This window comes from Coregonus clupeaformis, chromosome 11 (genome assembly GCF_020615455.1).
Source record: "Coregonus clupeaformis isolate EN_2021a chromosome 11, ASM2061545v1, whole genome shotgun sequence".
NCBI classification, from domain to species: Eukaryota; Metazoa; Chordata; class Actinopteri; order Salmoniformes; family Salmonidae; genus Coregonus; species Coregonus clupeaformis.
In genome coordinates this window covers 37,450,010-37,475,035 of record NC_059202.1, presented here as the reverse complement: position 1 = coordinate 37,475,035, position 25,026 = coordinate 37,450,010, and the positions used below count along the sequence as shown (strand labels likewise).

Below are 25,026 nucleotides of genomic sequence, written 5' to 3'. Positions count from 1 at the left end.
TTCTACCCCCCCGCCCCCCCCAAAAAAAAAATATAAAATAAATAAATGAATGCACCAACTTGTAAGTCGCTCTGGATAAGAGCGTCTGCTAAATGACGTAAATGTAAATGTAAATGAAAGACCCAGCCACGTTTCATCTTCAATGCCCTTGCTGATGGAAGGAGGTTTTCACTCAAAATCTCACGATACATGGCCCCATTCATTCTTTCCTTTACACGGATCAGTCGTCCTGGTCCCTTTGCAGATATACAGCCCCAAAGCATGATGTTTCCACCCCCATGCTTCACAGTAGGTATGGTGTTCTTTGGATGCAACTCAGCATTCTTTGAGTTTTTACCAAAAAGTTCTATTTTGGTTTCATCTGACCATATGACATTATCCCAATCCTCTTCTGGATCATCCAAATGCACTCTAGCAAACTTCAGACGGGCCTGGACATGTACTGGCTTAAGCAGGGGGACACGTCTGGCACTGCAGGATTTCAGTCCCTGGCGGCGTAGTGTGTTACTGATGGTAGGCTTTGTTACTTTGGTCCCAGATCTCTGCAGGTCATTCACTAGGTCCCCCCGTGTGGTTCTGGGATTTTTGCTTACCGTTCTTGTGATCATTTTGACCCCACGGGGTGAGATCTTGCGTGGAGCCCCAGATCGAGGGAGATTATCAGTGGTCTTGTATGTCTTCCATTTCCTAATAATTGCTCCCACAGATGATTTCTTCAAACCAAGCTGCTTACCTATTGCAGATTCAGTCTTCCCAGCCTGGTGCAGGTCTACAATTTTGTTTGACAGCTCTTTGGTCTTGGCCATAGTGGAGTTTGGAGTGTGACTGTTTGAGGTTGTGGACAGGTGTCTTTTATACTGATAACAAGTTCAAACAGGTGCCATTAATACAGGTAACGAGTGGAGGACAGAGGAGCCTCTTAAAGAAGAAGTTACAGGTCTGTGAGAGCCAGAAATCTTGCTTGTTTGTAGGTGACCAAATACTTATTTTCCACCATAATTTGCAAATAAATTCATTAAAAATCCTACAATGTGATTTTCTGGAGAAAAAAAATCTCAATTTGTCTGTCATAGTTGACGTGTACCTATGATGAAAATTACAGGCCTCTCTCATCTTTTTAAGTGGGAGAACTTGCACAATTGGTGGCTGACTAAATACTTTTTTCCCCCACTGTATCTAGGTGGTCATGCGACTTCTCATGCAAGCTGAGTGTCACGCCCTGACTCATGGGACTCGTATATGTTGAGTCAGGGTGTGTATATTCTGTGTTGTGTTATTCTATGGTTGTCATTCTAGTATGTATAGTTCTATGTTGGCCGGTGTGGTTCCCAATCAGAGGCAGCTGTCGCTCGTTGTCTCTGATTGGGGATCATACTTAGGCAGCCTATTGGCACTGTTGAGTTGTGGGATCTTGTTCCGTGTAAGGTATGTTGTGTGTTCTACCTTGGACTTCACGTTTCGTTGTTTTGTCGTGGTGTTTATAAGTTAATAAACATGTACGTATATCACGCTGTGCCTTGGTCTGACCCGTCATTGAACGAACTTGACAGAAGATCCCACCAAACGAGGACCAAGCAGCGTGCCTAGGCGGAGCGAATAGCCATGTCACAGGTGGGCAATTTGTGGTCATGGGAAGAGATATTTGCGGGGAGAGGACCATGGGCTAAGGTAGATGCCCAGGCAGGAGAGGTGCAACGGCAACACGGAGGAGGCCGGTCGAGGAGGAAGCCCGAGAAGCAGCCCCAATAAATTTTTTGGGAGGGGCACACAGGGTGGTTGGCGGAGCCTAGTGTCAGAGCAGAGCCAACTCCCCGTACTCACGCGAGGAAGCGTATGACTGGGCAGGCTCCGTGTTATGCGGAGCTACGTACTGTGTCACGTACGTCCTGTACGTCCTGTGCTTGCACCACGCACGTGCCGTGCGAAGATGGGCATCCAGCCAGGACGGGGTGTGCCGGCTCAACGCTCCTGGTCTCCAGTACGCCTCCTCGGTCCCGCATATCCTGCGCCAGTTCTACGAACTGTATCGCCAGTGCGCGTGCACAGCCCAGTGCGTCCTGTGCTGATGCCTCACACATACTGTGCAGAAGTAGGCATTCAGCCAGGACGGGTTGTGCCAGCTCTCCGCTCCAGACCTCCAGTCCGCCTCCACAGTCCGGCCCGGCCTGTTCCTGCTCCACGCACCAAGCCAGTGGTGCGCGTCGCCAGCCCGGCCTGTTCCTGCTCCTCGCACCAAGCCAGTGGTGCGCGTCGCCGGCCCGGCCTGTTCCTGCTCCTCGCACCAAGCCAGTGGGGCATGTTCCAAGTCCGGCCCGGCCTGTTCCTGCTCCTCGCACCAAGCCAGTGGTGTGTGTTCCCAGTCCGCCCCGGCCTGTTCCTGCTCCTCGCACCAAGCCAGGGGTGCGCGTTCCCAGTCCGGCCCGGCCTGTTCCTGCTCCTCGCACCAAGCCAGGGGTGTGCGTCGCCAGTCCGGTCCGGCCTGTTCCTGCTCCTCGCACCAGGCCAGTGGTGCGCGTCGCCAGTCCGGCCCGGCCTGTTCCTGCGCCTCGCACCAAGACAGTGGTGCGTGTTCCTAGTCCGGTCCGGCCCGTTCCTGCTCCTTCCCAGTCCGGTCCGGCCCGTGCCTGCTCCTCGCACCAGACCAGTGGTGCGTGTGTCCAGTCCGGCACGGCCCGTGCCTGTTCCACCGGTGCCTGGTCCGGCACCGGTCAGCGGCTCCACTCCGGAGCCAGAGCAGTCCACTCCACCGGTGCCTGAACAAGTTCCGGTCAGCTGCTCTAGTCCGGAGCCTGAGCAATCCGCTCCACCGGTGCCTGATGCAGCTCCGGTCAGCTGCTCCACTCCGGAGCCGGAGCAGTCCGCTCCACCGGGGTCCAGTCCAGCTCCGGTCAGCGGCTCCAGTCCGGAGCCTGAGCAGTCCGCTCCACCGGTGCCTGGTCCAGCTCCGGTCAGCGGCTCCAGTCCAGACCATGGGTCAGCCCCTCTCCAGGTTCGGGGTCTCCCACACCAGGGTCCAGACAGGGCCTGGAGTATCGTGGGAGGAAGGAGAGGGGAAGCAGCGCGCCGAGTTCCAGACCAGACCAGGGGCGCAACAGGGAGGCGGAGAGAAAGAGGTCGTCTCGCCCGGAGCCGGATCCGCCTCCGAGGCGGTATGCCCACCCGGCCCCTACCCTGTTAAGTGAAGGTTGTGCGGTCGGAGTCCGCACCTTTGGGGGGGGGGGGTACTGTCACGCTCTGACTCAGGGCATCGTATATGTTGTCAGGGTGTGTATATTATGTGTTGTGTTATTCTATGGTTGTCATTCTAGTATGTATAGTTCTATGTTGGCCGGTGTGGTTCCCAATCAGAGGCAGCTGTCGCTCGTTGTCTCTGATTGGGGATCATACTTAGGCAGCCTATTGGCATTGTTGAGTTGTGGGATCTTGTTCCGTGTAAGGTATGTTGTGTGTACTACCTTGGACTTCACGTTTCGTTGTTTTGTCGTGGTGTTTATAAGTTAATAAACATGTACGTATATCACGCTGTGCCTTGGTCTGACCCGTCATTGAACGAACGTGACACTGAGGAGGTGGCACAGATTCTTCCAGTCCCTGGTTCCATGCCTGACCAGCGCAGATTTGCACTCGTGTGAAAAAAGTTTGCAGCTAAAACAGAAGGCTGCATCGTTTTGCTTGGAATAGACAAGCCATGGTCTCTCCACTCTCTCCCCGTTCGCCATCCTTCTATTGTAGTGGGTAACCGAAAACTTTCATGCTCCTCATCTCTTGGGAAATTCCCCTCTTTATCCTGATGTGGCCCAGCCTGCACTAACATATAAGTAAAGATCCATTCATATATTTTGGCCACTCACTGGGATCTTTTATGTTTTTTGTCTGGGAGTTGGATATAGCAGCAGCACCACTACTGTCATCGGGGACGGGGAGTGACGAATCTGAATCCGGGTCCAAGATAGTAGGGTCTTCTCCGGCATTGCTTGTAGGTGTGGCTAATCCTGATGCAACCACCTGTTCTTGTCCAGCCAGAGAGCTGTCATCATCAGTGGAAATGCATGGCTCGGACTCCTCCAGTTTGCCCTCTTCGCTGCTAGAATCAGAGAACGGGGGCTCGTTGTTCTCAGCGAATGAATGGCCTGTCCTCTGAGGCTTGTCATTCTCCACACCGGCTGATGGACATTGCTGCACGCTGATAAATGTCAGCAGCGGATTTCTTTGGTTTAGAGACTGTCCTCTTTTCTCATTCGTTTTTTAAATTTTTAATATTCGCTTCCTGATAGATTTTGTCTCATAGACATGGTAGCAAATTGTTTCACATCTCCATAGCTTACTTTTAGCTAAAATTATGTCCACTAGTAGCAGCTAGCTAACATTAACAGGCTAGGTTAGGCTACTGCCTTAATCACTAATCGTCTTCGTCATACACAAACATAAAAAACAAAACAATAATTTCATTGGCAGATTCATTTTTATTAATGTTTCACAATTGGATAATCCCATAGAAACACACATCACCATAGCTACCAAGGATAGTGGGAGTGAACTTCGGGAGAATGGGGTGAGGGCGGGAACTGCAGCAACGCAATGAGATGGTGGCTGGGGTGCCGTCGGCGGTGTAGCAGCCGATCAGGGGCGCCGGAGGGCGGCAGCCAATTGTCAAAATGCCGCCCCAAATGCAAGTGCCGCCATAGGCGGTTGCCTAATCTTGCCTAATGAGAGGGCCGGCCCTGCCTCCACCCTATGGTAAAATATGTAGAATTGCAGGAAATGTGTTATACAATTGCTAAATCTTCTCTCCACCCCATGGCAAAATGTGTAGAATTGCAGGAAATGAACTTTAAAACTTAAAAACTACAATGTTTTGCTGGCAGGGGAGGGGGAGGGTATGGATGTGGGTACGCAGACACACGAGCTACTGCAGCCCCTCATGATGAGTTCGTTTTCACCCCCATCAAAGTTGCCCATCTCTGCTTTAGGGTGAGAGTAAGTTAACCCTGGATCTGTCTCTAAGAGCAATTTGTATTGTCCATCGAAATGGATATTTTTTTTTTGCTGTAGTCTGCAGGTTAGGGGTTAAGTGCCTTTCTCAAGGGATTAGCTGACTGTGTGATGTGATGTCCTGTGTTCTTAGCTGATCCAGGATCTGTGTCTAAGGGCAACCGGTATCTGGTGCTAGAGAAAATCTCAGCTGACTATGTGTGTCTGTAATCGTATATGTGTGTTCTCCCAAAATGCATTTGATTTCATGATAAATATGTTTGAAACAACCTTCCGTTGTCCTCCCTTTTTCCCTTCCTGTGTGTGACTTTTTTTTATTTTCTTATTTTCAGGGCCAGGTAGGAACCAGGAAGAGCTGCGGAGGAAGATAGAGAACGGGGTGAAGGAGATCTGGTACTTTGTCCGCAGTGAGGTCAAGAAGCTGGGTCACATGGAGCAGGGGGACCTGCAGAAACACATCGACACACTGCTGCAGGAGCTGGGACACCAGCAGAGGTAACACACACACACTCTCGTCTCACGCTCTCACGCATACAGACACACACACACACACACAGACACAAACACAGACACACACACACACACTTTGCTACAGGACCTGGGGCACCAGCAGAGGTCACGCACACACACAGTCTCGTCTCACGCTCTCACGCACACACACACACACACACACACACACACACACACACACACAGACACTCACACACAGACACAAACATAGACACACACACACACACACACTCTGCTACAGGACCTGGGGCACCAGCAGAGGTCACGCGCACACACACTCTCGTCTCACGCTCTCACGCACACACACATGCACAAAGACACACACATATTTCTCCTTTAAGGAGCATAGGCCGTTGACGAATGTCCTCCATCTCACTCGGTTTGGGGCAAGTTTTTCTAGGTCGCATCAGTTGTTGCCGCTCAAAAATGGAAAGTGTCCTCTCGTCTATCACACACGGAGACACACGTTTACACCAGAACACACATGGATAACGTGTTACATAATACACCATGGGAGCCTTGCAACGTTATGACCCAGCTGTGATCTCTAACCTCTAACCCTGTGTTAATGTGTGTGTGTGTGTGTGTGTGTGTGTGTGTGTGTGTGTGTGTGCGCGTGTTGACCCCAGGTCCATCATGACTGACCTGCACTACCTGAGCCAGGCTGATGGAGCAGGAGACTGGAGAGAGAAGGAGGCCAAGGACCTGTCTGACCTGGTACAGAACAGGATCACATACCTCCAGGTACAGTAATGTCCACAACACAGCTCAACACCTAGTACACATATGGACACCCACAGTAGAGCAGGATGGCCTTTTACCACACACCAGGGACTGGTTAGAATCCACATAGGGATATTCCACACATCACTTTAGCTGATCGATTAAACAATCAATCAAAATCTGTACAGCTTTTATTATAGCAATTTCTGTCACAGTAATGCTGGTCTGTACTGTGTGTGTGGGCTGAGCAGGTCTGTATGGAGAGGCAGGTAGAGTTCCCCTCTGTCAGGGGTACACACACCCCTCTGACGGTAACACACCCCCGTCAGTGTACTGTATAACAGGATTAAAACAGCTAAGGATGTGATTGTCTACCTTCTCCGCTGTTAGTTGGGCTTATATCTGCAGATTCAGCAAGATGCTTCTCTCCCTCCTCCTGACACGCTTGTAATGATGTTGTTGGTGCCAGGCCTCACGACAAAGTCATACCTGCTGTATGTCTCGTAAAGAAGTAGAGCTAGCTAGGTTAAGCAACTTTGTTCTGTTTGTGAGAGTGACAAGAATCCAAACTGTGTCCGTTTACTAATATATTATAGAAAATGGGCGTTCATGTGTGGAAGTGTGCATGGGTGTTTGTGCGAATGCATATGAACAAATATTGTCACATACACCAGATAGGTGCAGTGAAATGTGTTGTTTTACAGGGTCAGCCATAGTAGCTCGACGCCTCTAGAACAAATGAAGGTTAAGTGCCTTTGCTCAAGGGTACTTCGGCATATCTTTCACCTTGTCTGCTCGGGTATTCGAACCAGCGACCTTTCGGTTACTGGCCCAACGTATGTGTGTATAGGCTAGTTAATCATAAGGAATGGGAGCAAGGTAGAGGTTGTTAATTAGTAATATTGAATCCCTGTGTGCTATTAACGTTAGCTAGCTAGTGATTAACTTGATGAATTGTGTCGGTCGACTCAGTGTGTGTGTGTGCGCTAGTCTGATAAAATAGTGGCTAATGGAAAATAGTGGCTGATGTGATGGAGGAGCAGTAGTATTGCCTGTCTCTCTGGCCCTGCCTCATTTTTCCATCACCAGTCACACAGTCAATGGAGGGAGGCTAACCGCTTATACGCTCTATACACACACACACACACACACACACATATAATTACACACACACACATTCACATGCATGTACACACACTCTACACTATCTCTCTCTCTCGCTCTCTCTCTATCTCTCTCTCCATGCTCGCCAGTCCCCACCATACATCTCCCGTCAACTGCCATTGACTGACGGTTGACATTCCCATAATCTACCCCCTCCAGTCACACAAACTACACACACACGCACACACACACACACACACACACACACACACACACACACAAGCTCCTACAGTCTCCGAGCTGTAATCATAGATCTTTGTTAACATGTTCTCAACCTGATTATCAGGATCAGGATAGGCGTTAACAAAGGGAATGGTCACGGTAATGGATGTTGTAGCTCAGTTGGTGGAGCATGGCGCTTGCAACGCCAGGGTTGTGGGTTTGATTCCCACGTGGGGCCAGTATGAAAATGTATGCACTCACTAACTGTATGTCGCTCTGGATAAGAGGGTCTGCTAAATGACTAAAATGTCAATGTCTTCAGACCCTCCCTGACTCCCCTCCAGCAGAGCAGAGCATACAGACTGCTTTGAAGCATGAAGTAGTACGCCAGTCAAAGCCTTCTGGGCCCAGTAGTGCGTGTCTGTCTCTGTATTTCTAGTACAGAAAGGATAGTGTGTCTGTATTTTGATAAGGTGAAGAGAAGGTCAACTGAAGAACCTGCACACTGAAATACACTTTTGGCTCTCAAATGTGTGTCAATGCCTCGACTCTTCACTGTAACATTTACTAACAAGGCACCTCAGGTCTCCCTGTGTTTTAACAACAATCCTCTCCCTTTTCCTCCCCTCTCCCTTCCAGAACCCCCAGGACTGCTCCAAGGCCAGGAAGCTGGTGTGTAACATCAACAAGGGCTGTGGCTACGGCTGCCAGCTGCACCATGTGGTCTACTGCTTCATGATCGCCTACGGCACCCAGCGCACCCTTATCCTGGAGTCCCAGAACTGGCGCTATGCCACGGGAGGCTGGGAGACCGTCTTCCTCCCAGTCAGTCAGACTTGCACTGACCGCACCGGGGTCACCACCGGACACTGGTCAGGTGAGTTGACCATGATGTGATTCTGACCTCTGATAATGGGGCCATGTCCATGGCAACAGGCCACACGCAGACTGAACACATTCTGCCCTCTGTCCTCAGTTGGGTTTGTGTCCATAGCTACAGACCTCACACAGTGTGTAGGATACCATAGAAACAGAATGACATTATACATCTATGCATGGTACATGGAGAATGGTGATGAGTAGTGTGGAGCTTTGAGTCTGCCCCTACTCTGTTTTAGTCTTTCTTCTTCTCATATCAGAAGGGGCTACTACAGGTCTTGGAATATGATGAAAAACAGAATACAATGAAAAACAGCCTGAGAGAGAGAGAGAGAGTGAGAGAGCCTGCCTCCCAACTGTAGAGATGGTTTTTTTTTTAACACAAAGCTTCCAAGTGTTGTGCCTGAGGGAGAGAATGCCTTCCAAACATGAAAGAACTGACCTCAAAAACAACACAATTGTACCCTTCTATCTTTGTTCAGAGGGCTCGTCTTCCTGTCCCAGGGACACTGCTGAAGTAGGTCCTCCAGTCGAGAGGAGGTGAGGAGAAAAGACAGACACTCGAAGAACAAAGTGTGGAAGACAGGAAAGACGAGGGAGAGAGAGAGGGAGGGAAGGAGAGAGCGTCAGAGACTGAAGGAGAGAACAGAGAAGGGAAGATAGAAGAGACTAGGAGAGGAGAGAAAGGAGGAGAAGGAGAGACTGGAGGAATAAAGGGAGGTGGCGAGAAGAGGAGGGAGAGAGAAGATGAGAGGCAAGAGGAAACGAGAGACTGACTGGAGGGAGAGAAGGAGAGAGAAGGAGCGAAGAAAGGAGAACATCATAGAATTACAATATATGACGCACAGACATTTACATTGCTAGCCTACTGAGATAAATAGAAAATTGGTGCATTATGTAGGAAACCGGGTGCCATTTGGAACGCAACCATAGGGACTCTAGCCTTGAGCCTTGAGCTGTGACTGGGCTGTGTAGAACAGAAGAGTGACTGTCACCGAACCAGTGTGATTTTATTACCATCGTTAAAGCACTATGTAGTTTACGACATTGGTAAATGATTGGCTGTCTGAGACATTGATGGGCCCTTGTCAGATCTGAGGCAGAGGGGAACAGAAGGACAGAGACAGACATCACTACCGTGGTGGATGGATTATATCCCTATCCCACACTCAAACACTCGCAGCATGAATTACAACAAACACACACCCTCTAACCCCCCCTTCCTCCCCCCTTCATTTCTTCAAGATGTAATTTAGATTTTAGGTCTTTCCTAATTAGCCTGAGAAGGGAGAAACCAGGGGGAGAAAGGGCAGAGTGAGAGAGAGAGAAATAAAGGATCTCTCTACCCTTTCTTCACTTTCTCTCTTCCTTTCCTCCATGGGAATGTCCCATTGTGATAAGTAATTCATTCATATTTTATTGACTTGATAACTGATCATTTAAACTGTACTTGAGGCATGTGACACTAATAATTACTCTCAACAGCACTCCTATACTCACAGAGGAAGGGTGAAGGACTACAATAGCACTTAATAGCACAATAGCAACTAACCACTCACAGGCCACGAAATACCTTTGTCTTGTGTTTTTAATAATAAGAACTGTACGACAGGGTGTCCTGGGGGGATACAGGGAGAGAGAGAGAGAGAGAGAGAGAGAGAGAGAGAGAGAGAGAGAGAGAGAGAGAGAGAGGAGAGAGAGAGAGAGAGAGAGAGAGAGAGAGAGAGAGAGAGAGGAGAGAGAGAGAGAGAGAGAGAGAGAGAGAGAGGAGAGAGAGAGAGAAGAGAGAGAGAGAGAGAGAAGAGAGAGAGAGAGAGAGAGAGAGAGAAGAGAGAGAGAGAGAGAGAGAGAGAGAGAGAGAGAGAGAGAGAGAGAGAGAGAGAGAGAGAGAGAGAGAGAGAGAGAGAGAGAGAGAGAGAGAGAGAGAGACTTCTCCCTGTGTTCCACTGTTCAGACAGCTCATGATGCTCAGTGCATCTTTACTGCTACATGCATCAAACCCCCGTGCTGGAGGCTAGTGAGCTGATCATTTATATATTGCTGTGTCTGTATGTCAAAAGCACTCTATTATTACCTTCCATCTCTCTCTCTTCCTCTCTGACACTGTCTCTCTCTCGGTCTCTTTACCTCTCCCTATCTGCCTTCCACTCTTTATTAACCTCCACTCCTCCCTCTCTCCCCCCAGGTGAGGCTAACGACAGAGATGTCCAGGTGGTAGAGTTGCCCATCGTGGACAGCCTGCACCCCCGCCCCCCCTACCTGCCCCTGGCCATTCCCGAGGACCTGGCCCAGCGCCTCCACCGGCTCCATGGTGACCCATCCGTCTGGTGGGTGTCTCAGTTTGTCAAGTACCTGATCCGGCCCCAGGCCTGGCTGGAGAAGGAGATCCAGGATACCACCGCCAAACTGGGCTTTAGGCACCCCATCATAGGGTAGGTGGACGCACTATGCATGCAAGCACACATGTACTGTATGTGCGTACACACACACATACACAGACACACAAATGCTATATATTTTTGGCCCCTCTATCTATCTCTGTCTTAATGGATACACACATGCCCACACATTCCTTATCGCTATCCCCACTGAGAGATGTAATTGAAAAGTAAAAGCAGTTATTTTCCTTTTATGTTGTGGGAGGGAGGGAGGGAGGGAGGGAGGGAGGGAGGGAGGGAGGGAGGGAGGGAGGGAGGGAGGGAGGGAGGGAGGGAGGGAGGGAGGGAGAAGGTAGAGTCCTGTGAAGTGCTGGGTTGTCTGTCTCTTTGTAGTGAGCAGTGGGATCTCCTCTCCCCTCAGACCTTCTCAGGAAGTACCACACTGTAAGGCAGGTGTCGGCAACAGGTGTGATTTATATAGTTCCCACATATGCTGAGCACTTGTTGGCTGCTTTTCCTTCACTCTGTGGTCCGACACATCCCAAACCATCTCAATTTGGTTGAGGTCGGGGGATTGTGGAGGCCAGGTCATCTGATGCAGCACTCCATCACTCTCCTTCTTGGTAAAATAGCCCTTACACAGCCTCGAGGTGTGTTGGGTCATTGTCCTGTTGAAAAACAAATGATAGTCCCACTAAGCCCAAACCAGATGGGATGGCGTATCGCTGCAGAATGCTTTGGTAGCCATGCTGGTTAAGTGTGCCTTGAATTCTAAATAAATCACAGACAGTGGCACCAGCAAAGCACCCCCACACCATAACACCTCCTCCTCCATGCTTTACCGTGGGAACTACACATGCAGAGATCATCCATTCACCCACACCACGTCTCACAAAGACACAGTGGTTTGAACCAAAAATCTGCAATTTGGATTCCAGACCAAAGGACACATTTCCACCGGTCTAATGTCCATTGCTCGTGTTTCTTGGCCCAAGCAGGTCTCTTCTTCTTATTGGTGTCCTTTAGTAGTGGTTTATTTGTAGCAATTCAACCATGAAGGCCTGATTCACACAGTCCCCTCTGAACAGTTGATGTTGAGATGTGTCTGTTACTTGAACTCTGTGAAGCATTTATTTGGGCTGCAATTTCTGAGGCTGGTAACTCTAATGAACGTATCCTCTGCAGCAGAGGTAACTCTGGGTCTTCCATTCCTGTGGTGGTCTTCATGAGAGCCAGTTTCATCATAGTGCTTGATGGTTTTGCAACTGCACTTGAAGAAACTTTCGAAGTTCTTGAAATGTTCCGTATTGACTGACCTTCATGTCTTAAAGTAATGATGGACTGTCGTTTCTCTTTGCTTATTTGAGCTGTTCTTGCCATAATATGGACTTGGTATTTGACCAAATAGTGTTATCTTCTGTATACCACCCTACCTTGTCACAACACAACTGATTGGCTCAAATGCATTAAGAAGGAAATAAATTCCACAAATTAACTTTTAAGAAGGCACATCTGTTAATTGAAATGCATTCCAGGTGACTACCTCATGAAGCTGGTTGAAAGAATGCCAAGAGTGTGCAAAGCTGTCATCAAGGCAAAGGGTGGCTATTTGAAGAATCTCAAATATAAAATATATTTTGATTTGTTTAACACTTTTTTGGTTACTACATGATTCCATATGTGTTATTTCATAGTTTTGATGTCTTCACTAGTATTCTACAATGTAGAAAATAGTAAAAATAAAGAAAAACCCTTGAATGAGTAGGTGTGTCTAAACGTTTGACTGGTAGTGTATGTATATATACAGTGGGGGAAAAAAAGTATTTAGTCAGCCACCAATTGTGCAAGTTCTCCCACTTAAAAAAGATGAGAGAGGCCTGTAATTTTCATCATAGGTACACGTCAACTATGACAGACAAAATGAGAGAAAAAAATCCAGAAAATCACATTGTAGGATTTTAATGAATTTATTTGCAAATTATGGTGGAAAATAAGTATTTGGCCAATAACAAAAGTCATCAATACTTTGTTATATACCCTTTGTTGGCAATGACACAGGTCAAACGTTTTCTGTAAGTCTTCAAGAGGTTTTCACACACTGTTGCTGGGATTTTGGCCCATTCCTCCATGCAGATCTCCTCTAGAGCAGTGATGTTTTGGGGCTGTCGCTGGGGCAACACGGACTTTCAACTCCCTCCAAAGATTTTCTATGGGTTGAGATCTGGAGACTGGCTAGGCCACTCCAGGACCTTGAAATGCTTCTTACGAAGCCACTCCTTCGTTGCCCGGGCGGTGTGTTTGGGATCATTGTCATGCTGAAAGACCCAGCCACGTTTCATCTTCAATGCCCTTGCTGATGGAAGGAGGTTTTCACTCAAAATCTCACGATACATGGCCCCATTCATTCTTTCCTTTACACGGATCAGTCGTCCTGGTCCCTTTGCAGAAAAAACAGCCCCAAAGCATGATGTTTCCCACCCCCCATGTTTCACAGTAGGTATGGTGTTCTTTGGATGCAACTCAGCATTCTTTGTCCTCCAAACACGACGAGTTGAGTTTTTACCAAAAAGTTATATTTTGGTTTCATCTGACCATATGACATTCTCCCAATCCTCTTCTGGATCGTCCAAATGCACTCTAGCAAACTTCAGATGGGCCTGGACATGTACTGGCTTAAGCAGGGGGACACGTCTGGCACTGCAGGATTTGAGTCCCTGGCGGCGTAGTATGTTACTGATGGTAGGCTTTGTTACTTTGGTCCCAGCTCTCTGCAGGTCATTCACTAGGTCCCCCCGTGTGGTTCTAGGATTTTTGCTCACCGTTCTTGTGATCATTTTGACCCCACGGGGTGAGATCTTGCGTGGAGCCCCAGATCGAGGGAGATTATCAGTGGTCTTGTATGTCTTCCATTTCCTAATAATTGCTCCCACAGTTGATTTCTTCAAACCAAGCTGCTTACCTATTGCAGATTCTGTCACGAACAGAAGAGGACCCAAGAGCGCAAGTTCAAATTCAGAGTTCTTTATTCAAGGTTACAGGCGGGAAGAGGAGTCCCAGGGGTGTCAGGGGTCTTTCAGGGTCCTCCTGTGGGTACCTGTGCTCCGGGGTCACCAAATGTCCGGGGGTGTCCAGTCCAAGTGCTTAGTGTGTGTGTTCCCCAGTGATGGAGCGCGATCGGGCTGAGGGTGGTGAAACGTCTGGGCACGCTCATCTGGTGGTCGGAGACCTGGGGGAACACACACACACAACAGCAATATGAATGGCAGGCAGAAGTACAGATCAGGGCTGGGCAAATATCGTGGTGAGAGACAGAAGGCAGAAACGAGTTACCGGAGGGGCTGAAGATCGGAGAGTAGTCGAGGTCCAGAAGGCAGGTTGGGATAGACGGGGCAGTAGAACAAGGAGGCAGTCAAGAAAGGATCGGTATCACAAACAGGAGTCAGAGCGCAGACAGGCAGGTTACTGGTCCGGGTTTGAAGACGATCTGACAGGGCTTGGCTGAAAACCAGGGCTTGATATACTGGGAGAGGTAGTGGGGAAATGCAGTTCAGCTGGCAGAGTAATTAGAACAGAGTGAGGCAAGGTGAGGATGGTGAGTGGGAAATGCAGTGCAGCTGGCCAGGTAACAAGAGCAGAGCAGGGCAGGTGGAGCTAGTTAGGCTGAGTAGAGAGAGGGAGGTGAGCAGAGTGGAAGATAATTGAATGCAATTAATGTTGCTACCAGGGAGAGAGAGTGCTCATGACAGGACCCCCTCCAAGGGACGGCCCCAGAAGTCCCAAGAACAACATCATGCCGGGAGGGTGGAGGGGAGCAGGCGGCGGGTCAGAACTCCTCCGAGCGGTCCGAGTGAATCTCCTCATCCTCAGAAGGAGCTGGAGGGTCACGGTCGGGAGACAGGACAGGCACTGAGACAGGAGCAGGGCGGGCCGGACGGCTAGGAACCCCTCTTGGACGGCCCCCTACGGATTGCAGGCTGATCAGGATGTAGTCGGTGGAAGTCAGTGATAAGGGTCCGGTCCACTATCCTCCTGGCCGGGATCCAGGTCCTCTCCTCTGGACCATATCCCTCCCAATCAACGAGGTACTGGAGACCCCTACCCCTTCGCCTAGAGCGGAGCAGCCGCCGGACGGTGAAGACAGGACCGCCATCTACGAGGCGCGGAGGAGGTGGCGCCCGGAGCTGCAGGGACCAGGGGACTTTCATGGACCGGCTTGACCTTGGAGACGTGGAAGGTGGGGTGGACCCGCATGGAAGCGGGCAACTGAAGTCGGACCGCCGTTGGACTGATGACTTTCTGCACAGGAAAAGGACCAATAAAGCGAGGGGCCAGCTTTGTGATACAACCCGCAGCGGCAGATCCCGGGCAGACAGCCAGACCTTCTGACCAACCCGGTAAGTAGGTGCTGGGGTCCTCCGTCGGTTGGCACCGACGGCGTAGCTGGTTCCAGACTTCAGGAGCACAGTGCGAGCCTGGGCCCAAGTGCGGCGGCAGCGGCGGGCATACGCAAGAGCAGACGGACAGGTGGCATCCGCCTCCTGGCTGGCAAACAGTGGAGGTTGATACCCGTAGACACACTGAAAGGGGGAGAGCCCGGTGGAGGAACTGGTGAGTGAATTATGGGCATATTCCACCCAGAGCAGGTGTTGAGCCCAGGCCCGGGATTTTGGGAAGCCACACACCTCAGTGCCTTCTCCAGCTCCTGGTTCATGCGTTCAGTCTGGCCGTTTGACTCGCGGGTGGAATCCAGACGATAGGCTGGCGGTGGCCCCAAGGAGATGACAGAACTCCTTCCAAAAGGTTGCTGAGAATTGCGGGCCCCGGGTCTGACACTATATCCTGGGGTAGGCCATGGATACGAAACACATGTTCCAGGACCACCTGGGAGGTCTCTTTAGCAGAGGGTAGTTTGGGAAGGGGCACGAAGTGGGTCATCTTACTAAAGCGGTCAACAATGGTAAGGATGACTGTGTGTCCGTCAGAGGGCGGAAGGCCGGTGAACAAAGTCCAGTGAAACGTGGGACCAGGGCCTCTTGGGTATGAGTAGGAGGTTGCAGCAACCCAGCAGGAGGCTGGTTGGGAGTCTTGTTTCGGTTACAAGTGGGACAAGCTCGGATGAATTCTCGGACATCCCGTCTCATCCCCCGCCACCAGAATCCGCTGGCGGACCAGATGAAGGGTGCGAGTGATGCCGGGATGACAGGCCAGACGGGATTCGTGCCCCACTGAATCACAGGTGACCTGAGATTTGCTGGAACAAACAGACGGTTGGGGGCGCTGGTGCTTGGACCTGGCTGGTCCCGAAGAGCCTCCATGACCTGCTTCTCGATCTCCCAGGTGAGGGCCGCTACGACCAAGTGGCTGGGAAGAATGGGAGCTGTCATGGCGGTGGTCTCGTCCTTCTGAAACATCCGGGAAAGAGCATCAGGTTTGATGTTGCGAGATCCCGGGCGGTAGGAGAGCGTGAAATTGAAGCGCGAAAGAACAGAGACCACCGCTGTTGACGGGAGTTCAGCCTCCTGGCTGTTTGGATATACTCCAGGTTCTTGTGGTCTGTCCACCTACGAATGGTTCCTTTGACCCCTCTAACCAGTGCCGCCATTCTTCAAGGGCGAGCTTGACAGCCAACAGCTCGCGGTTCCCAATGTCGTAGTTGCATTCGGCAGGGGTTAGCTGACGGGAGTAGAAGGCACAGGGGTGCATCTTGCCATCCTCAGCTGCTCTTTGAGAAAGCACTGCACCCACTCCCACGTCCGAAGCATCTACCTCCACCACAAACTGCCTTGCCATCTGGCATCTGGAGGATGGGAGCAGAAGTGAAACATGTCTTGAGGATATTGAAGGCCTTATCAGCAGCTGATGTCCATTGGAGTACGGTTGTTTAGTGCTGGTTAGCGCCGTGAGGGGTGCAGCCACTGTGCTATAGTTTCTGATGAATCTCCTATAAAAGTTGGCAAAGCCCAGGAACTGTTGCAACTTCTTCCGAGACTCAGGAACTGGCCAGGAAGTGACAGCCGACACCTTCGTGAGATCCATCTGAATGCTGCCCTCGGTCACCACATACCCCAGGAATGAAACGGTCTTGGCATGGAACTCGCACTTCTCTGCCTTCACGAAAAGAGAGTTCTCCAGCAGGCGGCGAGGACCAACCGGACGTGGTGCGTGTGTTCTGACAGAGTCTTTGAGAATATTAAAATATCGTCAAGGTACACAAATACGAACGTATTTAGCATGTCCCTGAGGATATCATTCACTAGGGCTTGAAAAAACTGCTGGGGCATTGGTGAGGCCGAAGGGCATGACGAGATATTCATAGTGGCCGGTTGGTGTGTTGAACGCTGTCTTCCATTCGTCTCCCTCCCTCATCCGCACCAGATGGTAGGCATTGCGAAGGTCCAGCTTAGTGAATACAGTGGCTCCCTGCAGCAGTTCGAAGGCAGACGAAAGTAAGGGCAGTGGGTAGCGATTCTTAACCGTGATGTCGTTCAGACCCCGGTAATCTATGCATGGACGAAGAGAACCGTCCTTCTTGCCGACAAAGAAGAATCCCGGCTCCTGCGGGGAAGACGACGGTCTAATTATCCCGGGAGGCAAGAGAGTCATTAATGTAGTCCTCCATGGCCTTTCTTTCCGGGGCTGACAGTGAATACAGACGACCCTTGGGAGGTGCTGTGCCAGGCAGGAGATCAATCGCGCAGTCATAGGGTCTGTGTGGGGGTAGAGATGTCGCCTTGGATTTGTTGAACACCTCTTTCAGGCTGTGGTAACAGGCCGGAACATTGGATATGTCGGAGGTAGCGCTAGATCCTTCCCGGTGAACGGGCAGGGTGGCCCCCTTAAACAGGTCTGGTGACAACTCCTTCCCCACTCACGGACTGTTCCTGTCTCCCAGTCGATGTGGGGGTTGTGCTGACGGAGCCACGGGTATCCAAGAATGAGTGGTTGGCCAGGTGAGTGTAGGAGGTGAAACTGGATGGACTCCTGGTGGTTTCCTGACAGCAGGATTGTCACAGGGGCGGAGATATGAGTGACAGTGCCAAGATGATGCCCATCCAGGGCTCGTGCAGGAATGGGTTGTGTCAGTTGATGATGGTTCACGCCCAGTTGCTGTGCAAGCTCAGGGTCCATGATGTTTGCTTGCCTCCCGGAATCCACAAGGGCGGCCAATGTATGAGTCTTGTCAGAAAGCTGAAGGCGGAGATGAAGCAGGGTCTTTCGGATGGAGGGAGACTGAAGGCTTGTTGAGCTCACCCGGATCTCCCCTACACCTGGTGAGCTGCGGCTTTTGCCGGACAAGTAGCGACACGGTGATTCTCGCCACCACAGTAGAGGCAAAGGTTGGAGCTTAGACGGCGCCCGACGCTCCTCGGGAGTCAGAGAGGCACGGCCAATCTCCATGGGCTCAGGCTGATTGAGTTGGCTATGGGACTTGACAGGCAGGGGCTGGACAGAAGCGGTATCGACCCGAGTACGGATGGCAGGTTGACTGAGACGGCCCCTTCTCCCTCCTCCGGGTCTGTATACGGCGGTCAATGCGAACGGCAAGGTCAATGGCGGCATCAAGCGTTGAGGGCGGGTCATGGGAAACAAACTCGCCCTTGATATAGTCCGCCAGGCTATGGAGGAAGGCTTGCACCAGTGCCTCTGGGTTAAACGAGCTTTGACTGGCCAGGGTACGAAAGTCAATGGAGAAGTCTGCCACTGTCCGATTGCCCTGACGGATGGTGAGCAGAGCTTGTGACGCCTTCGGCTGTTGGCGAGCCTAGGTCAAATACCTTTAACATCTCCTCCTCAAAGGCACTGAAGGAGGCACAGGCTGGGGTTTGCCGGTCGAATTCGCCGTTCCCCACAACCGAGCTTCGACCGGTGAGATGTGTGATGACATACCCCACCTTGGCTCCCTCTGTTGAGAAAGTCCTGGGCTGTAGTGCAAACTGGATTCGCAGCTGCTCAAGAATGGTCTTACTTGCTTCTGGTTGCCATCAAAACGTTCCGGTTCCCAATCCTTGGTTCAGGAGCGTGGGGATCTGGTGGCAGCACTGCCGGGCCTGCGAGCATTGGGACCTCCAGCGGAGGGATGAAGGAGTATCGGTGGTACAGGAACAAAAGGACCAGGGGGGTGCAGGTGGAGTAGCCGGGCTTGAGAGTAGTTGCAGGGCTTGGGCTAGCTGTTGTTGCTGCAGTTGGAACTGTTGTTGCTGCGGTTGAATAGCTGGAGAAGGGGAAGCGATGTCGCCAGCCATCCGATTTATGTCTCCCCTGAGAGCGTTCCAGTGGCTGTAGGGCAGTCCTCTCTGGCTCTTCCTCCATCGTAGTCAGGGAGTGCTGGGTCCATCGTGGTCAGATCGTTCTGTCACGAACAGAAGAGGACCCAAGAGCGCAAGTTCAAATTCAGAGTTCTTTATTCAAGGTTACAGGCGGGAAGAGGAGTCCCAGGGGTGTCAGGGGTCTTTCAGGGTCCTCCTGTGGGTACCTGTGCTCCGGGGGTCACCAAATGTCCGGGGTGTCCAGTCCAAGTGCTTAGTGTGTGTGTTCCCCAGTGATGGAGCGGCGTATCGGGCTGAGGGTGGTGAAACGTCTGGGCACGCTCATCTGGTGGTCGGAGACCTGGGGAACACACACACACAACAGCAATATGAATGGCAGGCAGAAGTACAGATCAGGGCTGGGCAAATATCGTGGTGAGAGACAGAAGGCAGAAACGAGTTACCGGAGGGGCTGAAGATCGGAGAGTAGCCGAGGTCCAGAAGGCAGGTTGGGATAGACGGGGCAGTAGAACAAGGAGGCAGTCAAGAAAGGATCGGTATCACAAACAGGAGTCAGAGCGCAGACAGGCAGGTTACTGGTCCGGGTTTGAAGACGATCTGACAGGGCTTGGCTGAAAACCAGGGCTTGATATACTGGGAGAGGTAGTGGGAAATGCAGTTCAGCTGGCAGAGTAATTAGAACAGAGTGAGGCAAGGTGAGGATGGTGAGTGGGAAATGCAGTGCAGCTGGCCAGGTAACAAGAGCAGAGCAGGGCAGGTGGAGCTAGTTAGGCTGAGTAGAGAGAGGGAGGTGAGCAGAGTGGAAGATAATTGAATGCAATTAATGTTGCTACCAGGGAGAGAGAGTGCTCATGACAGATTCAGTCTTCCCAGCCTGGTGCAGGTCTACAATTGTGTTTCTGGTGTCCTTTGACAGCTCTTTGGTCTTGGCCATAGTGGAGTTTGGAGTGTGACTGTTTGAGGTTGTGGACAGGTGTCTTTTATACTGATAACAAGTTCAAACAGGTGCCATTAATACAGGTGATAGTGGAGGACAGAGGAGCCTCTTAAAGAAGAAGTTACAGGTCTGTGAGAGCCAGAAATCTTGCTTGTTTGTAGGTGACCAAATACTTATTTTCCACCACTAATTTGCAAATAAATTCATAAAAAATCCTACAATGTGATTTTCTGGAGAGAAAAAATCTCAATTTGTCTGTCATAGTTGACGGGTACCTATGATGAAAATTACAGGCCTCTCTCATTATTTTTAAGTGGGAGAACTTTTCTACAATTGGTGGCTGACTAAATACTTTTTTCCCACCACTGTGTATATATATATTATTATTATTATTATTATTATTACCTTATTGTTTTTTTGGGGAAGGTCAAAAAAATATTATAAAATCACCAGGAATTCAACTAATAATAATTTAGGAAATCTGTACCCAAGTATTCCCACCAATAAAAAAAGAGACATATGTGATTGTATCTCAATGTAATCCAGGTATGAAATTATTGTTATTTTTCAAATAAAATCTCTTTTGGGTTTAGTAGTGGTCAATTTGCAGTGTACAGTACAAATTATTAGAATTATGTTCCGGCCCCTGACCATCCGCTCAGACAAAATGTAGTTGCCTACCCTGTAATGGTTATAAGGCTATGGCTATATCCCAATATTCTGAACTGAGGGAGGCATCTAAGAGCATTGTGGACCCAACCTGTGATGCCATGAGCTCTGTAGGGCCTGTAGACTGTTGATGGACTGTTGTGGAGTGAGATGCCAGTTGGAGGGGAAAGGGCTAAAGAGGCAGACTAGAGGACTGTCAGACAATCTCCAAGGACCTGCACTGCACTTAACACTACAGCTGCACCATTGAGAGCATTTGACTGGCCTGCATCACCGCTTGGGTATGTCAACTGCTTGGCATCCGACCTCAAGCGCACTGAAGTTTGTGCTGTACGGCCCAGTACATCCACTGGGGCCGAGCTCCCGCCATCCAGGACCTCTATACCAGGCGGTGTCAGAGGAAGGCCCTAAAAATTGTCAAAGACTCAAGCCACCAAGTCATAGACTGTTTCTCTCTGCTACCACATGGCAAGCGGTACCGCAATGCACCAATTCTGGAACCAACAAGACCCTGAACAGCTTCCACCCCAAGCCATAAGACTGCTAAATAGTTAATCAAATAGCCTACCCGGACTATCTGTATTGACCCTTTTTGCTCCTAACTCTTTTGACTCATCACATACGCTGCTGCTCCACTGTTTATTATCTATCCTGTATTGCCTAATCACTTTACCCTACTACCTATATGTACATACAGTATCTACCTCAATTACCTCGTACTTCTGCACATCAACTCCGTACCCCATGTATATAGCCGGGTTATCGTTACTCATTGTGTATTTATTCCTTGTGTTATTATATTTTTTATTATTCTCTGCATTGTCAGTAAGCATTTCACTGTTAGTCACACCTGTTATTTACGAAGGCATGTGGCAATACAATGTTGATTTGAGAGAGAGAGAGAGAGAGGGAGAGATAGAGAGAGAGATGAGCGAGAGCTGAAGAGACCAGAGGGAGAGTGCTGCATGCTCCAGCCACTCTCCAAACAACTTCACTCTGCCATCCATCTAGAAAACACACGATTGCTTCACTATAGGAGAGGAGCGCCCTCTGCTTCACACACACACAATCACTCACACACACACACACCCCTGCAGAGACACATGCATGCGGACAGACACACATACACACCTCCCTAACTCAACTCCTCGACCCATCTTCCCTAATGCTCCTATTCCTGTCCTAGTAAGGTCCATGAGACTTGACGGCAGACAAGGTGGGGACAGAGGCAGCCTTCCCACCCTATAGGAGGAGTACATAGGTGCGCTGCAGAGACCACTTCCCACACCTAGCTAGACGAACTGGTGGACAAGAAGAGAGTCTCTTGGCCGACTAATGTCCCCTCACTGACAAGGAGCCAAAGGCTAATACGTATGCCTGGCTGTGTGTGGAGTGTGTGTCTGTGTGTGTGTGTGTGTGTGTGTGTGAATGTGTCTTCTTTAATATTAATGTGTGTGTGTGTGTGTATGTATATACGTTACCACTGGCAGGTTGGTGTGTCTGCAAGAATGTCTTGTGGTATTATGGATCTGTTTGTGGACGAGAAAGCTGTATTTGATGTGTGCCAAAGTACTAAGAATTAAGAATGATGCTTGTGTGACCCTGATTGATATCTAGCAATATGCTTGCTCTCTGACTGCCTCTGTCTCGTGTGGCCCAATGTCTCAGGTATTTAGACTATGAGTTCATCAAAGTGATAACTCCATCCCTCATAGTCTGCGGGCTCCATAACCGTCACACACAGAGAACTCTCTGAGGAGTCATCCTGGATATTCACTCCTATCCCAGACCAACTTCCTGGTCTGCCTTCTCCTCACAGGTAAAGACCTTTCACCTCCTACCTACCTACTCCCTCACTTGCCCCCCTCCTATCCTCTTTCTCCTTCTTCCTCCTCTTTCTACTCCTTCTTCAAGGTCAAACCTTGCCAACCTTTTTAGCTTTTCATCCAAACCTTTACTTTGGGAAACCGCTTCCAATAATAATAATCCTAAATGGCCCCATTGAATGCTACTGTACGGGCAACTTAACAGTGCCTTTTCCTGGTCAGGTCAGCAAGGTCCCACAACCATAACCACACCACCATAGGAACCAGGCCGCGGGGCCGAGACGGATTACCAGGAAGTGTAACTCCAGAGCAAGTGTCTTCCACTGAACCAAGCCTCTCCTGACCAAGTCTTTACCTACATATTTCAAGCGACTGCTTAGTCCCTGATGCAACGAATGGTAAAGCCTGCGCTCAAATGACTACCGCCCCAGGCAATACGTCGTAGCCATGAAGTGCTTTGAAAAGACTGGTCACTGGCTCACTCAACACCACTCATCCGAAACCCTAGACCCACTCCAATTCACTACCGTCAAAAGATCCACAGATGACGCCGATCTCAACCCGTACTCCACACTGCCCTTTCCCACCCGGACAAAAGGACACCTATGTGAGAATCCTGTGTTCATGGACTACAGCCCACGGTCCAACACCAAAAAAGTGCCCTCAAAGCTCATCACTAAACTAAGGATCCTGGACTGCACACACTCCCTCTGCAACTGGATCCTGGACTTCCCCTGGACGGCTGCCCCGCAGGTAGTAAGGTTAGGCAACCAACGACATCTGCCCGCTGATCCTCAACACACAGAAAGCCCCTTAGAGTCGCGTGCTTAGTCCCATCCTGTACTCCCTGTTCACCCACACTGGTGGCCAGCTTACAACTCCACACCATCATTAAGTTTGCGCTACTAACAGTGGTAGGCCTGATCACCGACAACGATGAGACAGCCTATGCTGAGGATTCTGAGACCTGGCGGTTTTAGAAACAGATGCAACCTCTCCCTCAACGCAGAAAGAGAAAAGGAGATGAAGCTGGACTACAGGAAAAGAGGCAACATCCCCCCCCATCTTCCTGAAGGGCTGTAGTGGAGCGGGTTAAAGAGTTTCAAAGTTCCTTGGTGCTTCACATCCAAAAAACTCCCTCAGCGGTTTTCGTTGCAAATACACTTGATGTCAGGAGGCTCACAGCTTTCAGCGGGATCTCAAGTAGTGCAAGGAGACCAGGTTTCAGTAAAACAAGGATTTTATTAAAGGTCTTGGGGAAACTAACGAAAGCACTTTAATTCTGTTCTCTCATGGTGGCTCTTTAAGGGTTACACAGTTCAGGGATGTCTCTTGCATCCAAAATCCTTCAACTCTCCCAAGCTCCAAATAACTTTTCCCCAGTCTTACTGCATTCCCGCGTTGCGCTTAAAAATGTGCCCCCAGCAAAACGTCCTTCGAAAATGTCCCACACGTATTTCCCAGGTGTATATATCCAAAGGGAGTATTTCCCAAAGGTAAGTATCTCCAAATCCTTATATTCCTGAAGTGGACGTGCAGCACTCTTGTCCTCAGAGCCCAGCTTGGGAGACTGCTGTCTCTTCCCTTCCCAAACCTTCAGCTCACTCAGCTCCTCATTTGGTTCAGCTGCGGAAGATGGCCATAGAGGGGTGGAGTTCCCACATACCAGCAGATGGAGCCATAGCTGTCTGGTTGCAGCACCTCAGGGGGATGGGCTTCCCTCACACAGCCTCTCGATCATCATACACCTCCTGGGACCGACATCCTGCATCGGGTAAAGGCTAGCGAAAGAAGGCATCACGCCGGGGAGGGCGTCCGCATTGCCGTGGTGCTTGCCAGCCTCGGCTGTTTCCACTCCATCCGGTGAGTTGGTGCTGTGTTGTACAGTGCCGGTCTCTGGGTTCTCTCCTGAGCTCTTACTGAACGACTGTGCCTTGGTTTCCTCTAGCAGAGTTTAGCCCTGCTGAGCAGCTTTCAGTTCCTTCTCTCTCTGCCTCCGTATTCTTCATCTTGTTCTCCAACACCTTTGTAATTCTCCTCTGCCTCTTCACCTCCTTACTACTGCGCAGGGTCTCCCCACTCCCATAACCAGCCTCCAGCTCCTCCTGTTGGCTATGGAAGGAGCTCTGCTGGAGCTTAGCCTGGAGGATATCTAACTCCTTCTGTCTTCATGTCTAACTGTTGCTTTAACAAACGTATACCTCATGGGTCCCCTTCAGACCAGACAGGTTCTCGTCCAGATTTTGTAGCTCCGCCTCTGTGTCGGTCTGGCACCTGCCATCCCTAGCAGAGCCCGGGCGGGAGTGAGTAACTCGAAGGATTGCACTGAGCTCTCTTCCCAGGATGAGTCTTGGCCTCCGTTTCCGAGGTACTCGGGTTATCCTCTCCTGAGACTCCAGAGGGTAAAGTCTGCAGTCTGGCCCAATTAGGACAGGGACGGGAGGGGAATCAACCACTCCCGCCACGCCGTGTGTATGGTTCCCGTGCTGGTTGTGTAAGTTCAGTAATGGGTATTCTCT

General features: G+C 50.3%; 1 protein-coding gene across 3 annotated transcripts in view; it reads left to right on the top strand.

The window, feature by feature from the left end:
- The window catches only part of LOC121539578 (alpha-(1,6)-fucosyltransferase), a 139,690-nt gene extending 128,787 nt beyond the window's left edge, over nucleotides 1–10,903 (top strand). For all 3 annotated transcript variants that reach the window (XM_045223547.1, XM_045223548.1, XM_045223549.1), the window contains 4 exons: nucleotides 5,325–5,487; nucleotides 6,132–6,246; nucleotides 8,191–8,428; nucleotides 10,616–10,903. In XM_045223547.1, coding sequence (XP_045079482.1) covers nucleotides 5,325–5,487; nucleotides 6,132–6,246; nucleotides 8,191–8,428; nucleotides 10,616–10,866 — 767 coding nt within the window. In that variant the 3' untranslated portion in view covers nucleotides 10,867–10,903. The remainder of the gene's footprint in view (nucleotides 1–5,324; nucleotides 5,488–6,131; nucleotides 6,247–8,190; nucleotides 8,429–10,615) is intronic.
- The last annotated feature ends 14,123 nt before the right edge of the window (nucleotides 10,904–25,026 follow it).